The 13333-nt window shown below is 39.8% G+C and overlaps 1 protein-coding gene across 1 annotated transcript; it reads left to right on the top strand.

The window, feature by feature from the left end:
• Positions 1-5266: 5266 nt before the first annotated feature.
• LOC121371625 (late cornified envelope-like proline-rich protein 1) lies at positions 5267-10013 on the top strand. The gene is made up of 3 exons (XM_041497652.1): positions 5267-5532; positions 7106-7235; positions 9771-10013. Exons 1-3 carry the CDS (start codon positions 5478-5480, stop codon positions 9976-9978), a joined length of 393 nt encoding a protein of 130 aa, XP_041353586.1. The 5' UTR covers positions 5267-5477; the 3' UTR covers positions 9979-10013.
• The last annotated feature ends 3320 nt before the right edge of the window (positions 10014-13333 follow it).

Here is a 13333-nt window from a genome sequence, read left to right as displayed (position 1 = left end):
TATGTTTTCAATCAATAAACTTTATTCAGTATCAGCAAGATCCCGTAATGAGGCTGTAAGCATCTTTCTTTCTGAGAAATTAGAAATGTCTTGAAAGACATTCTGCAAGGAAATATCAAGTTTAGTATTATTTGTTAAACGATTTTCACTTACAGAGGGGCGGGAAGTAGCCCAGTGGTAAAGCGTTCGCTTGATGCGCGGTCGGTCTAGGATCGATTCTCGTCGGTGGACCCATTGGGCTATTTCTCGTTCCAACCAATGCTCCACAACTGGTGTAACAAAATCCGTGGTATGTACTATCCTATCTGTCATTCACAAAACAATGCAAATGCTGCTGCATACCTCGTCTGTTCTAGCATTTTGTCTTAACCCCTTTATTAAAAATGAGATTTAATCTATATATAAGTTGATGGTAATTAATTTTGTTAATGTACCTTTATATATATGAACACAGGCTGTATAGCGTAGCGCGCATCGGTGTTTCATCGATTGGTACTAAACATACACCTATAACCTCAGACTAGAACCCGAATGTCCGTGGAATTTACGAACACGATTTATGAAGAAAATCAAAACAATTCCAGTACCAGACCAATCGACAAAACCCATACTGAATTTGATGTATTATAATAAGAAAGGAAGGAATAGATGTCTTTATTAAAGGGACATACCCTAGATTTTAAACACTAAGGCATATTTTTCACTATTAGAGCCGTTTATGATCACTAAAATCAAACATTACGTATATTTTTTTGTTTAGATTATTCATTTCCGTAAAACCAAAGTGTTTCTGGTCATCCTGGTATATCTAGTACCATAAAATGCATTTTTCATATTTTTAAAAACGCACGTGCGTCTGAGAAATAATAGTTATGGAGTCGAGTTTTAGTCTATTTTAAAGTTACATTCTCTGGTTACCATATTATAAAATCATGTACAAATGTGAAATACAAGCTCAAATGCACTTTTAAAAAAGTCGTGTGTGTTCGCTATGAACGGATATCGTCAAACGTATACGCTTGATTCGTTGCCTGTGCCGCCATAGCTCGGCAAAGCACAAACGACAGCCTGTTGTCAGTTTCAGTTAACACGTGCGTTTGCCTATTTCAAACTGTAGGGTTCGTCTCAAAAAATTAAAAGAGAAATCTTGCGCTGTACGAAGAACGTTCGGTTGAGGATACGGTACTAGTCTTTAGTTAAAACCGGTTTGATCTTGACAACGTATTATCGAGAGTCGTACCTTCCTATTTCAGAATTGATGTTTTATAAAGTGTTAGTAGAACTTTCAAAGTTTAGTTTGTATACTAGTAACACATTAATCATGTATATATTTTTAAAATAAAATATACTAAAGTAGACAATGAACGTTTTCACTTCTTTATTTTACGTGTTAAAATCGACAAATTCAAATAAATATTATTTCGTTTGGAAAGGGTAAAATTAGGGGGGGGGGGGGGCGGTGATTAACGACATCAAAGATAAAGCATATTGATTTAATAATCATACGACACCATACAACCGTAAATAAAATGTGTTGAGTGCGTCGTTAAATAAAACATATCCTATCCTTCCTTCCATCTGCTGTTGGATGTCTAACATGTGGTAATTTTGACATATAATCTTAGAGAGGAATCGGGTGCATGTGCAGGGGGAGGGTATTAGAGGTCGAAACCCTTACTTGCCCAAGCTTAAAAAAATTTGAAATGTATTTCTTGGGGGAGCATGGCCCCATATAAACTTCACTCAACACAGTCTATAACCCCAACCCCGCTGAAATCCATGCACACGCGCCTTGGAAACCCACTACATTTTTTTTTTTTTAGCAAGCGATCGTTTATATGTACCATCCCACAGACAGGATACCACATACCATGGTCTTTTATATACCCGCCGATGGGGATCGATCCTAGACTGACCGCGCTTTTCCAAAAAACACCTTTTTAGGTCTAAGTAATAAATAAAAATAACATATAGTCTTGAAAAATGTTACGTAAATCGAACACAGTACCCTCTTCCTCTACCCCTAGAGCGTTACGTAATTAGTAACACCCCATTGCATGTAACGCGTATGCCAACAGCTGGCCACTATCAAAATTTCAAGGCAAATCTCCCACCCACCGACCCCTGGAAAGGCGTTGTACCATACCTCTATGGATATAAATATGTTTTGGAGATATGAAACAGTTAAATTTGTTCAAAAATTGCTAAATCTCATGTGATCTCTTGTTGGGGAATTCTATACTTGTGATAAGCCAATGAAAACCGAGATCTGTACGAGCCCGTCCAAAGTGTCCCACTTTCAAAATACTGGCTTTGTTTTTGACCTGAATAAGCCAGCGTAGTGAAACCAGTGTCGAGTGCGGCGTTATATATGCACCAAACGTAATTGGATTTTCTGTTCTATATGCTTAAATAATAAAAATATTCCGGATACTGCCGCTTTAACAGTATTTCACCGTTTCAACGTCACAGACTCTTTTTTCACTCTTTTATATCGTTATCCAAATGTGCTACAGGTTTGTAACTTAACCAAACTTAGTGTTCATTTTTACGGGTTAAAACTAGGGTCTGCGCCTTTAACAACGCATTCATCACGTTTTAGGTACGGCTATAAGACGTCGGACATATTAAAGTTAAGGACCAGTCAACTTATGAAAGAGGAAGACCGCTTCCGACACGGCATCGCCTACTCTTCTTTCAGCAGCAAGAAATAGTTTACATGCACCATCCAATAGGCAGAATAGTCCATACAATACACCAATTGTGGAAGGAAGGAAGGAAGGAAATGGTTTATTTAACGACGTACTCAACACATTTTATTTACTGTTATATGGCGTCGGACTTATGGTTCAGGATCGCATAGATATTGAGAGAGAAAACCCGCTGTCGCCACTTCATGGGCTACTCTTTTATCAGAAGCAAGGGATCTTTTATATGCACCATCCCACATACAGGATAGTACATACCACGGCCTTTGTTACACTGGCTGGGACGAGAACTAGCCCAATGGGCCCACCGACGGAAATCGATCTTAGATCGATCGCGCATCAGGTGAGCGCTTTACCACTGGGCTACGTCCCGCCCCCAATTGTGGATCACCGTTACGAAAGAAAACAGCCGAATTAAATGGACCCACTGACGGGTAGCTTCTTTACACAACACCATGCATTTAATAAAGTTTAATTCGATGTTGAGACCGGCCTCGGTGGCGTTGTGGTTAGGCCATCGGTCTACAGGCTGGTAGGTACTGGGTTCGGATCCCAGTCAAGACATGGGATTTTTAATCCAGATACCGACTCCAAACCCTGAGTGAGTGCTCCGCAAGGCTCAGTGGGTAGGTGTAAACCACTTGCACCGACCAGTGATCCATAACTGGTTCAACAAAGGCCATGGTTTGTGCTATCCTGCCTGTGGGAAGCGCAAATAAAAGATCCCTTGCTGCCTGTCGTAAAAGAGTAGCCTATGTGGCGACAGCGGGTTTCCTCTAAAAAAAAAAACAGTGTCAGAATGACCATATGTTTGACGTCCAATAGCCGATGATAAGATTTAAAAAAATCAATGTGCTTTAGTGGCGTCGTTAAATAAAACAAACTTTACTTTTAATTCGATGTTGAGTCATTCGATTCATGGACACTAGTATCCGTAACTAAGGCGTCGACATTTATTTTATTTTATTTTATTGGGGGTGGGGGTGGGGGTGGGGGATGTTTAAACTATGTTAGTCTCGGGTTATATAACCATAGAGACATGCCCTTCATTAGTTGTGGGGGCGGGACGTAGCCCAGTGGTAAAGCGTTCGCTTGATGCGCGGTCGGTCTAGGATCGATCCCCGTCGGTGGACCCATTGGGCTATTTCTCGTTCCAGCCGGTGCACCACGACTGGTACATCAAAGGCCGTGGTATGTGCTATCCTGTCTATGGGATGGTGCATATAAAAGATCCCTTACTGCTAATCGAAAACAGTAGCCTATGAAGAGTGGCGACAGCGGGATTCTTCCCTCAATATCTGTGTGGTCCTTAACCATATGTCCGACGCCATATAACCGTAAATAAAATGTGTTGAGTGCGTCGTTAAATGAACCATTTCCTTCCTTCATTAGGTGTATAAATCGGTTCATACTTCAATGAAGGTAAACAATTGCAGCAAACTCAGGAATGTCCCTTTAAATTATGGTACATAGTGTTACATATACTGTACCTATATAGGCGATATACGGTTATACACAACTACGTGAAGAATCAACGTTAAATTGAAACAGATTAAACTCAGTTTGTAAATTTACTGGACGTAAATTTATTTCTCGGTAAAAAAAATTTATCGATTGTAACAACTTTCAGGATTACAGTAGTTCTTCTTAATCTTAGACAATAGTTTTGTGCAGATTATCATATTTATCGCACGAAATGTCATGAATGATTTTAATAAACATGTGATAAATCAATTAAAGGGACATTCCTGAGTTTGCTGCAATTTATATTTCCTAAAAAAAAAAAATTTAAAATTCGTACGTACGAAATTATTTGAAGACAAAATCCAGTTTGAGCTTCTTACAAATATTAAAACGACCAGAAACTCATTGAATATACAGACACTGATATTCTAAACAAGAAGATATATTTAATATGTAACTTTAATCGTAGAAATATTTTATTAGTCGGAAACATCTTACAGTGCAGCAAACTCGGGAATGTCCCTTTAACCTATATCACGATTCTTAAGCACAGACACACGTGCACACGCATGCGCGCAGACACACACATCCACACACCGTTATTGTATTGAGGATAATATAAGTTTAAATTTTGATTGAAATCTATTGTAACGGAATGAAGTGAAAATTTAAGGATAACTATGTACTATGTTGGATTTGACCGTTTGCGGACGTTCATGCACGTCCAACAATGGTCAAATACATATAGAATAATACACGAGTGGCCGTTAGATACCATTTATCTGTAGCGAGTTGTTTTAAAATATATCTAACGAGCGAAAGCGAGTTTGATACGTTTTTAAACAACGAGTTGTGAAATAAATGGTATCTAACGGACACGAATTTATTATTCTATATCTTACACATCCTCCCCCCCCCCCCCCCCCCCCCCCCACAGATTTTAAACAAATTTTAACATCTTTATCGACTAAAAGATATTTACAACGCTTTGCACTTGTAGCTGCCTTACACGTCACAGACACGTGATTGCCAGGTTAACTATACGTCACAGTATAATCGATTTCCACCGTGCTGTATTACCCTAATATTCATAATACCTGCGGTTCTGACTGTAACGAATTATTTCATTGGGTCGTACTACTGTTAAGTGTAAGGAATTATTTGATTAGTTCCAACTATTTGATACAGATTTTTGTGATATACATGTTCACGGCCAAAGGTACACAGCTGGTGATCAGCCAGGGGTATAAATAACTGACGTCTGCTTATTTGCTTCAGTCATCTTGACTTCACACAGCCGCAATCATGAAGATGTTTCTCTTTATCGTAGTCGCCGTCGTCATGAACATCGTCCTTGTTGGTGAGTGTTAACCATTACAATTTTAATTAAATTCTTCTAAAAAAAAAAGTCAATGAGAACATTATATTTTTAAATTTAGTTATTTTAATTTTGTTTTTGTCTGTGGGATGGTCCATATAAAAGATTCTTAGCTGCTAATAGTGGCAATAGCGAGTTTCCTCTTTTATTATCTGTGCTGTCCTTATGTCCGACGTCATATAATCGTAAAAAATAAATTAAAAAGCATTGAATCATGAAATAAAACTTTTTTGTACATAGAAAACAAAAACATGATTTAACTTTGGGTCAACAGTAAAACAATGGGTAAAAAGTATATAATACAATATGGCCACACAGCAGAAACATTTAATCTCGAAAGAGGGTGGAGGCAAGTAGGCCCTCTCTCTCCCTATATTGTTATAATTTACGCCAAAATCCTTACTCCTTGAAATGTTAGTCAACAACAAAACACTGTAGGCGTTAAATTAACGGACCGGCCTAGGTGGCTTCGTGGTTAGGCCATCGGTCTACAGGCTGGTAGGTACTGTGTTAATCTAATTAAAATTAGCTCCACTATTACATGTGGATCTAAAGACAGCCAGTTGGAGCTCATGTCCACCAATCAAATCCTTACTTGCAGAATCCTGCCAGTAATTTAAAACTAACAACACTGCGTAGTCCCCAATGTCCAGGTAACATTTCGTCTGTAAATAATAATTTAAATATTGACCAATCACACTTCGCCTTTTATAACGTTATTTGGGAGCATACAAATTCTAAAAATATCGGGCGAGTCTATTTTAGTGGCCGCAGTACAGCGAACCATACCAATACGTACGGGGTGGGTTATCAGTCTTCAATTTTACATTAAAAATTATTTATTTATTTATAAAATAAAATAAAACTATATCAGTCTTCAGTTTTACATTACAAATTATTTATAAAATAAAATAAAACATGTTTTAAGGCATTCGTAATTCACACGAAACATGTCGTATACCCTCAGGATAATTCGGAATGTTTTCAAATTATTTTTAAATCACTGGCAGGATTCTGCAAGTAAGGTTTTGATTGGTGGACATGAGCTCCAACTGGCTGTCTTTAGATCCGCATGTAATAGTGGAGCTAATTTTAATTAGATTGGTACTGTGTTCGGATCCCAGTCGAGGCATGGGATTTTTAATCCAGATACCGACTCCAAACCCTGAGTGAGTGCTCCGCAAGGCTCAATGGGTAGGTGTAAACCACTTGCACAGACCAGTGATCCATAACTTGTTCAACAAAGGCCATGGTTTGTGCTATCCTGCCTGTGCAAAGAGAGAGAGAGAGAGAGAGAGAGAGAGAGAGAGAGAGAGAGAGAGAGAGAGAGAGAGAGAGAGAGAGAGAGAGAGTCGTGGTTCAACAATATGATTTCTCAAGTTAGCTCAAAATAACTCTCAAAATGTATCAGGTGAACATTATTTGAAAAAGTTAGATTCATTCTGTTAAAAAAAAAAAAAAAAACACATTGGGCCGAATTTACCAAGGCTGTTTTTGACTTGCACTGAGAGAGACAGGTGAACTTTTTTTAAAAGTGACATATTTTATATTACAGCAGACGGAATTGAAATTCCTGGTGGAGGAGGAGGAGGAGGAGGAGGAGGTTGTATCTGCCCTGGACACTTTGATCCCGTTTGTGGAGTTAAATCCTACGCAAACGCATGTAACAGAGACTGTGATAATGCGTGGGTATTTTACTTAACTCCTACTACAATGGTCACTTCATATAATTCTGAGATAAAGCCAGATGGGTCGAAGGTTCGATCCTCCTCGGTACACACTTACATACATACATACATATATACATACATACATACATACATACATCAATGCATATATGCATACATGCATACATACAATATATAGATATTCATACATCAATACATACATGTATACATACGTACGTACATATTGTTTGGTTGTTGTTTTCTTTGGATTTTTGTTTTGGGGGGTTGGTGGAGGGGTTTGGGGGTTGGGGGGTTGGGGGGCTTGGTAGGGAGATTAATAGAACATATGGGCGATGATAGAATTAAGTTTATCTTCTTGGCATTTACACATTCTAAAACGGATTATTAAATTTTATGTTCAGTGGTTGTTGTTTATTTATTTGTTTGTTTGTGGTTGGTGGGGTTTTTTTTTGCTCTGTGTGTGTGTGTGTGTGTGTGTGTGTGTGTGTGTGGTAATAGAAAAGAGATGGGTGAAGGTAAAATTATGTATATTATTTTGACATTTACACATTCTCCGAAAAGTTCTAAAGCGAGTTTCAAAAAGTAAAGTAAAGTTTGTTTTATTTAACGACGCCACTAGAGCACATTGATTTTTTATGTTATCATCGGCTATTGGACGTCAAACATATGGTCATTCTGACAATGTTTTTTTTTAGAGGAAACCCGCTGTCACCACATAGGCTACTCTTTTACGACAGGCAGCAAGGGATCTTTTTTTTGCGCTTCCCACAGGCAGGATAGCACAAACCATGGCCTTTGTTGAACCAGTTATGGATCACTGGTCGGTGCGAGTGGTTTACACCTACCCATTGAGCCTTGCGGAGCACTCACTCAGGGTTTGGAGTCGGTATCTGGATTAAAAATCCCATACCTCGACTGGGATCCGAACCCAGTACATACCAGCCTGTAGACCGATGGAGTTTCCAAAAGATTCAAAATATGTTGTACATTACGTAGGGAAGGAAAATACTGAGCAAGGGTCTAATTCACTAAGCTCTCGCCACTCAGGGGGCGGGACGTAGCCCAGTGGTAAAGCGCTCGCTCGATGTGCGGTCGGTCTGGGATCGATCCCCGTCGGTTAAGCCATGGGTCATAAGGCTGGTAGGTACAGGGTTCGCAGACCGGTACCGGCTCCCACCCAGAGCGAGTTTTAACGACACATCCTCTTCTCTCTCACTGACCTCTGACAACTAGCAACCAACCACTATTCTGGACAGATAGCCCAGATAGCTGAGGTGTGTGTGTGTCTAGGACAGCGTGTTTGAGTTTTAATTGGATATAAGCACGAAAATAAGTTGAAATAAAATGAATGAAATATTTCTGTAGTTTGTCAAACCTGTACCCATTGGGCTATTTCTCGTTCCAGCCAGTACACCATGACTGGTATATCAAAGGCCGTGGTATGAACTACCCTGTCTGTGGAGTGGTGCATATAAAAGATCCCTTGCTGCTAATCGAAAAGAGTAGCCCATGAAGTAGCGACAGAGGGTTTTCTCTCTCAATATCTGTGTGGTCCTCAACTATATGTCCGACGCAATATAACCGTAAATAAAATGTGTTGAGTGCGTCATTAAATAAAACATTTCTTTCTTTCTTTCTCGCCACTCGGCGATTTCGCAATGCAGTGCAAAAATACTTGCAAGTACGATTCGATGTTGCTTAATCGAGCTTATGCGAGCTTATACGAGCTTAAGAGAGCTTTGTGAATTGGGACCCAGATCGGCATGTCCTCATTTCACGATTACAGAACATGTTGCTAGTCCCTTTGGTGTATCTGCACCTTTTGTCAAACGTCCAGGCATCACTTGTTATAAAGAATGATACACCCATGTTAGATATATTCTGTTCTTATCCAATTCATTAGGTAATTTTTAAAAATAAGCTTCAAAACTTAACTGACCTTGATTTTGTTCTCAGTACAGCAATCTTATCTCACATTTTGGTTATACATTTTGCGAATATATCCTTAACGACCAAAGATATTGACCCATCAGACCATCGAAATAACCATTAGAGCGATCATCAAATAAGCATTTGCTCTCAAAGTGGACGGGACGTAGCCCAGTGGTAGAGCGCTCGCTTGATACGCGGTCGGGCTGGGTTCGATCCCCGTCGGTGGGCCCATTGGGCTATTTCTCGTTCCTGCCAGTGCACCACGACTGGTATATTAAAGGTTGTGGTATGTGCTATCCTGTCTGTGGAATGGTGCATATAAAAGATTCCTTGCTTCATTAGGAAAAATGATGTGTCAGAATTACCCAATGTTTGACATCCAGTAGCCGATGATTAATTAATCATTGTGCTCCAGTGGTGTCGTTAAACAAAACAAACTTTAACTTTGCTCCCAAACTGTAGTGTTATAAAAACCGCAAATTTGATTTGGAAGAGTAAGTATGGTAACAGTTGAGATTTGTAATAAATGTACACGTGTTTAACGATGAAATGTCCCCATGTTAATGTTTGTTTATATATATATATACTTTTTTTTTTCAGTTTAGCTACTTCCGCCTACGTGTTCAGCAGCGTATCCAGCTCGTGCGAATCTGCGCCTAGTCCTACTACTACGCCTTGTCCTACTACTACGCCTTGTCCTACGCCACCGCCTTGTCCTACGCCACCACCTTGTCCTACCCCTGTACCGTGTCCTACAACTCCTACTCCTCCTTGTAGTAACTTAGGCTCATCCTCCGAAGGAGACTGAATTGTTTTCATCAAATCAACACTATTCTCTTGAAGCAGAAAGATATATATGCAATAATTAAATAAATAAATTAAATAAATAAATTGAATAAAAGTATTCTGATCTTGTGCAATGACATCTCCTCTTGTTTTGTCGCTAGATTATATAATTAGTGTTATGCATTGTACCACAAATTTAACATCTACTGGCGGTTCAAGCACGCCTGTTTTGGGCATATTCTCCTAGTTCCCCTGGAAACGTGTCCAATATAGTAAAGTTTGTTTTATTTAACGACGCCACTAGAGCACATTGATTTTTTATCTTATCATCGGCTATTGGACGTCAAACATGTGGTCATTCTGACACTGTTTTTTTTTTTAGAGGAAACCCGCTGTCGCCACATAGGCTATTCTTTTACGACAGGCAGCAAGGGATATTTTATTTGCGCTTCCCACAGGCAGGATAGCACAAACCAGGGTCTTTGTTGAACCAGTTATGGATCACTGGTCGGTGCAAGTGGTTTACACCTACCCATTGAGCCTTGCGGAGCACTCACTCAGGGTTTGGAGTCGGTATCTGCATTAAAAATCCCATGCCACGACTGGAATCCGAACCCAGTACCTACCAGCCTGTAGACCGATGGCCTAACCACAACTCCACCGAGGCAGGTCTGTCCAATATAGGGGCATTTAGTGGGAGATCCTAAATTGAGAAAAACAAATGTATTACAAAATATTAGTCAAAGTTATAAAAGGCAGGACGTGGCCCTGTGGAAAAGCGCTCGCCTGATGCGCGGTTGGTCTAGGATCGATCCCCGTCGGTGGGCCCATTGGGGCTATTTCTCGTTCCAGCCAGTGCACCACAACTGGTATATCAAAGGCCGTGGTGTGTGTTATCCTGTCTGTGGGATGGACATATAAAAGATCCCTTGCTACTAATGGAAAAATGAGGCGGGTTTCCTCGCTTAAGGCTATATGTCAGAATTACCACATTCAGTATCCGATGACAAATTAATGTGCTCTAGTGGTGTCGTTAAACAAATCTTTAAACTTTTCCTACAAGGCATGGTTTTATATTTCTGCATGGGTCTTTATAATAATCAACAGAGCGATACATGTTCACGGCCTACCGGCCTCGGTGGCGTCGTGGTTAGGCCAATGGTCAACAGGCTGGTAGGTACTGGGTTCGGATCCGAGTCGAGGCATGGGATTTTTAATCCAGATACCGACTCCAAACCCTGAGTGAGTGCTCTTCAAGGCTCAATGGGTAGGTGTAAACCACTTGCACCGACCAGTGATCCATAACTGGTTCAACAGAGGCCATGGTTTGTGCTATCCTGTCTGTGGGAAGCGCAAATAAAAGATCCCTTGCTGCTAATCGGAAAGAGTAGTCCATGAAGTGGCGACAGCGGGTTTCCTCTTTCAATATCTGTGTGTTCCTTAACCATATGTCCGACGCCATATAACCGTAAATAAAATGTGTTGAGTGCGTCGTTAAATAAAACATTTCTTTTCTTTGTTCACGGCCTATTCTCAAATTTGTCAAATTTTATGTAATTAATGTTCGTAATGTTCACGACTTTAAAATATTTTGTATTATATTTTACTACCCCCAAACCCGATGTTATAAAATTTCCAGTAGTTACGTTTCAACAAATCACACTGAACGTTAATACATACTTATCACGTTTTACTATTAAAAGGACAATCCTGAGTTTCAACCCTCGAAAGACTACCTTTTGCTTTCCCCAACAAAATAACCGCACACTCTTCGGTTTTCCTGGATTTGTTTTTAAAAAAGTATTATCATGTTTTAAATATAAAGCATTATACGGATAAATGTATTTGGAAATACCTTTGCCTGAATGGTTTAAAACTTCGTTTGGCTGTTGAAAAACTATTCGTACGTACAAAATTATTTGAGACAAAAATCAATAAATATTCAGACACTATAAAACATTACAATATCCAGAAATATATTAGTTGTTGAGATATATGCTAAGCAAGAAAATGTAGGTAAATTGTAATTTTAATAACGTAAAGTAGTTTATTTGCCGAAAACATTTTGAAATGGCTACAAACTCAGAGTGGTCTCTTTAAAACACTGCTGTCATTTCTATCTTTCTATCCACTGCTGAGAGCGTCATTATATGAGTAGAGTAATTAAGCAGATTTCTAAATATAAGCTTTAAATTATCGCTGTTTCATTCAGGAATTTCACGAATTTTCCGAAATATTTAGTGATTCCATGCCAATGAAAATGGAAGGAAGGAAAGGAAGGAAATGTTTATTTAACGACGCACTCAACACATTTTATTTACGGTTATATGGCGTCAGACATATGGTTAAGGACCACACAGATAGAAAGAGAGAGGAAACCCGCTGTCGCCACTTCATGGGCTACTCTTTTCGATTAGCAGCAATGGATCTTTTATATGCACCATCCCACATACAGGATAGTACATACCACGGCCTTTGTTACACCAGTTGTGGAGCACTGGCTGGAACGAGAAATAGTCCAATGGATCCACCGACGGGGATTGATCCCACACCAACCGCGCATCAAGCATACATTTTACCACTGGGCTACGTCCCGTCCTATATAGTCTTAAAGGAAACCCGCTACATGTTTCCATTAGTAGCAATGGATCTTTTATATGCACCGTCCTACAGACAGATTAGCACATACCACGGCCTCTGATATACCAATCGTGATGCACTGGTGGGAACGATAAATAGCACGATTCGGCCCACCGACGGGGATCGAACCCAGACTGACCGCGCATGAAGCTACGTCCCGCCCCATGCTGGATAAATTTGTAATAATAAAATATACAACCATATAGAAATATCGCACCAGCAAATGCGATAATGTAACTTTATTTTATTTTTCTCTTCATTTTAAGGATAAAGTGTTGTGCTTGTTACTGTGGTACCGGCCTCGGTGGCGTCGTGGTTAGACCATCGGTCTACAGGCTGGTAGGTACTGGGTTCGGATTCCAGTCGCGGCATGGGATTTTTAATCCAGATACCGACTCCAAACCCTGAGTGAGTGCTCCGCAAGGCTCAATGGGTAGGTGTAAACCACTTGCACCGACCAGTGATCCATAACTGGTTCAACAAAGGCCATGGTTTGTGCTATCCTGCCTGTGGGAAGCGCAAATAAAAGATCCCTTGCTGCTAACCGGAAAGAGTAGTCTATGAAGTGGCGACAGCGGGTTTCCTCTTTCAATATCTGTGTGGTCCTTAACCATATGTCCGACGCCATATAACCGTAAATAAAATGTGTTGAGTGCGTCGTTAAATAAAAAAATTCTTCATTCTTTGTTACTGTGGTATATATAACGGTCACGCAAGGGACCTGGCAAAAGTGGTCG

Source organism: Gigantopelta aegis, chromosome 4, assembly GCF_016097555.1.
Source record: "Gigantopelta aegis isolate Gae_Host chromosome 4, Gae_host_genome, whole genome shotgun sequence".
NCBI lineage: Eukaryota > Metazoa > Mollusca > Gastropoda > Neomphalida > Peltospiridae > Gigantopelta > Gigantopelta aegis.
Note: the sequence above shows the minus strand (reverse complement) of the source record. Positions and strands in the feature narration are given on the sequence as shown.

Coding starts and splice junctions, on each gene's coding strand:
- LOC121371625 (XM_041497652.1), top strand. CDS start 5,478: ATGAAGATGTTTCTCTTTATCGTAGTCGCCGTCGTCATGAACATCGTC. Junction 5,533..7,105: donor CATGAACATCGTCCTTGTTG/GTGAGTGTTAAC, acceptor TTTATATTACAG/CAGACGGAATTGAAATTCCT. Junction 7,236..9,770: donor AACAGAGACTGTGATAATGC/GTGGGTATTTTA, acceptor TTTTTTTTTCAG/TTTAGCTACTTCCGCCTACG.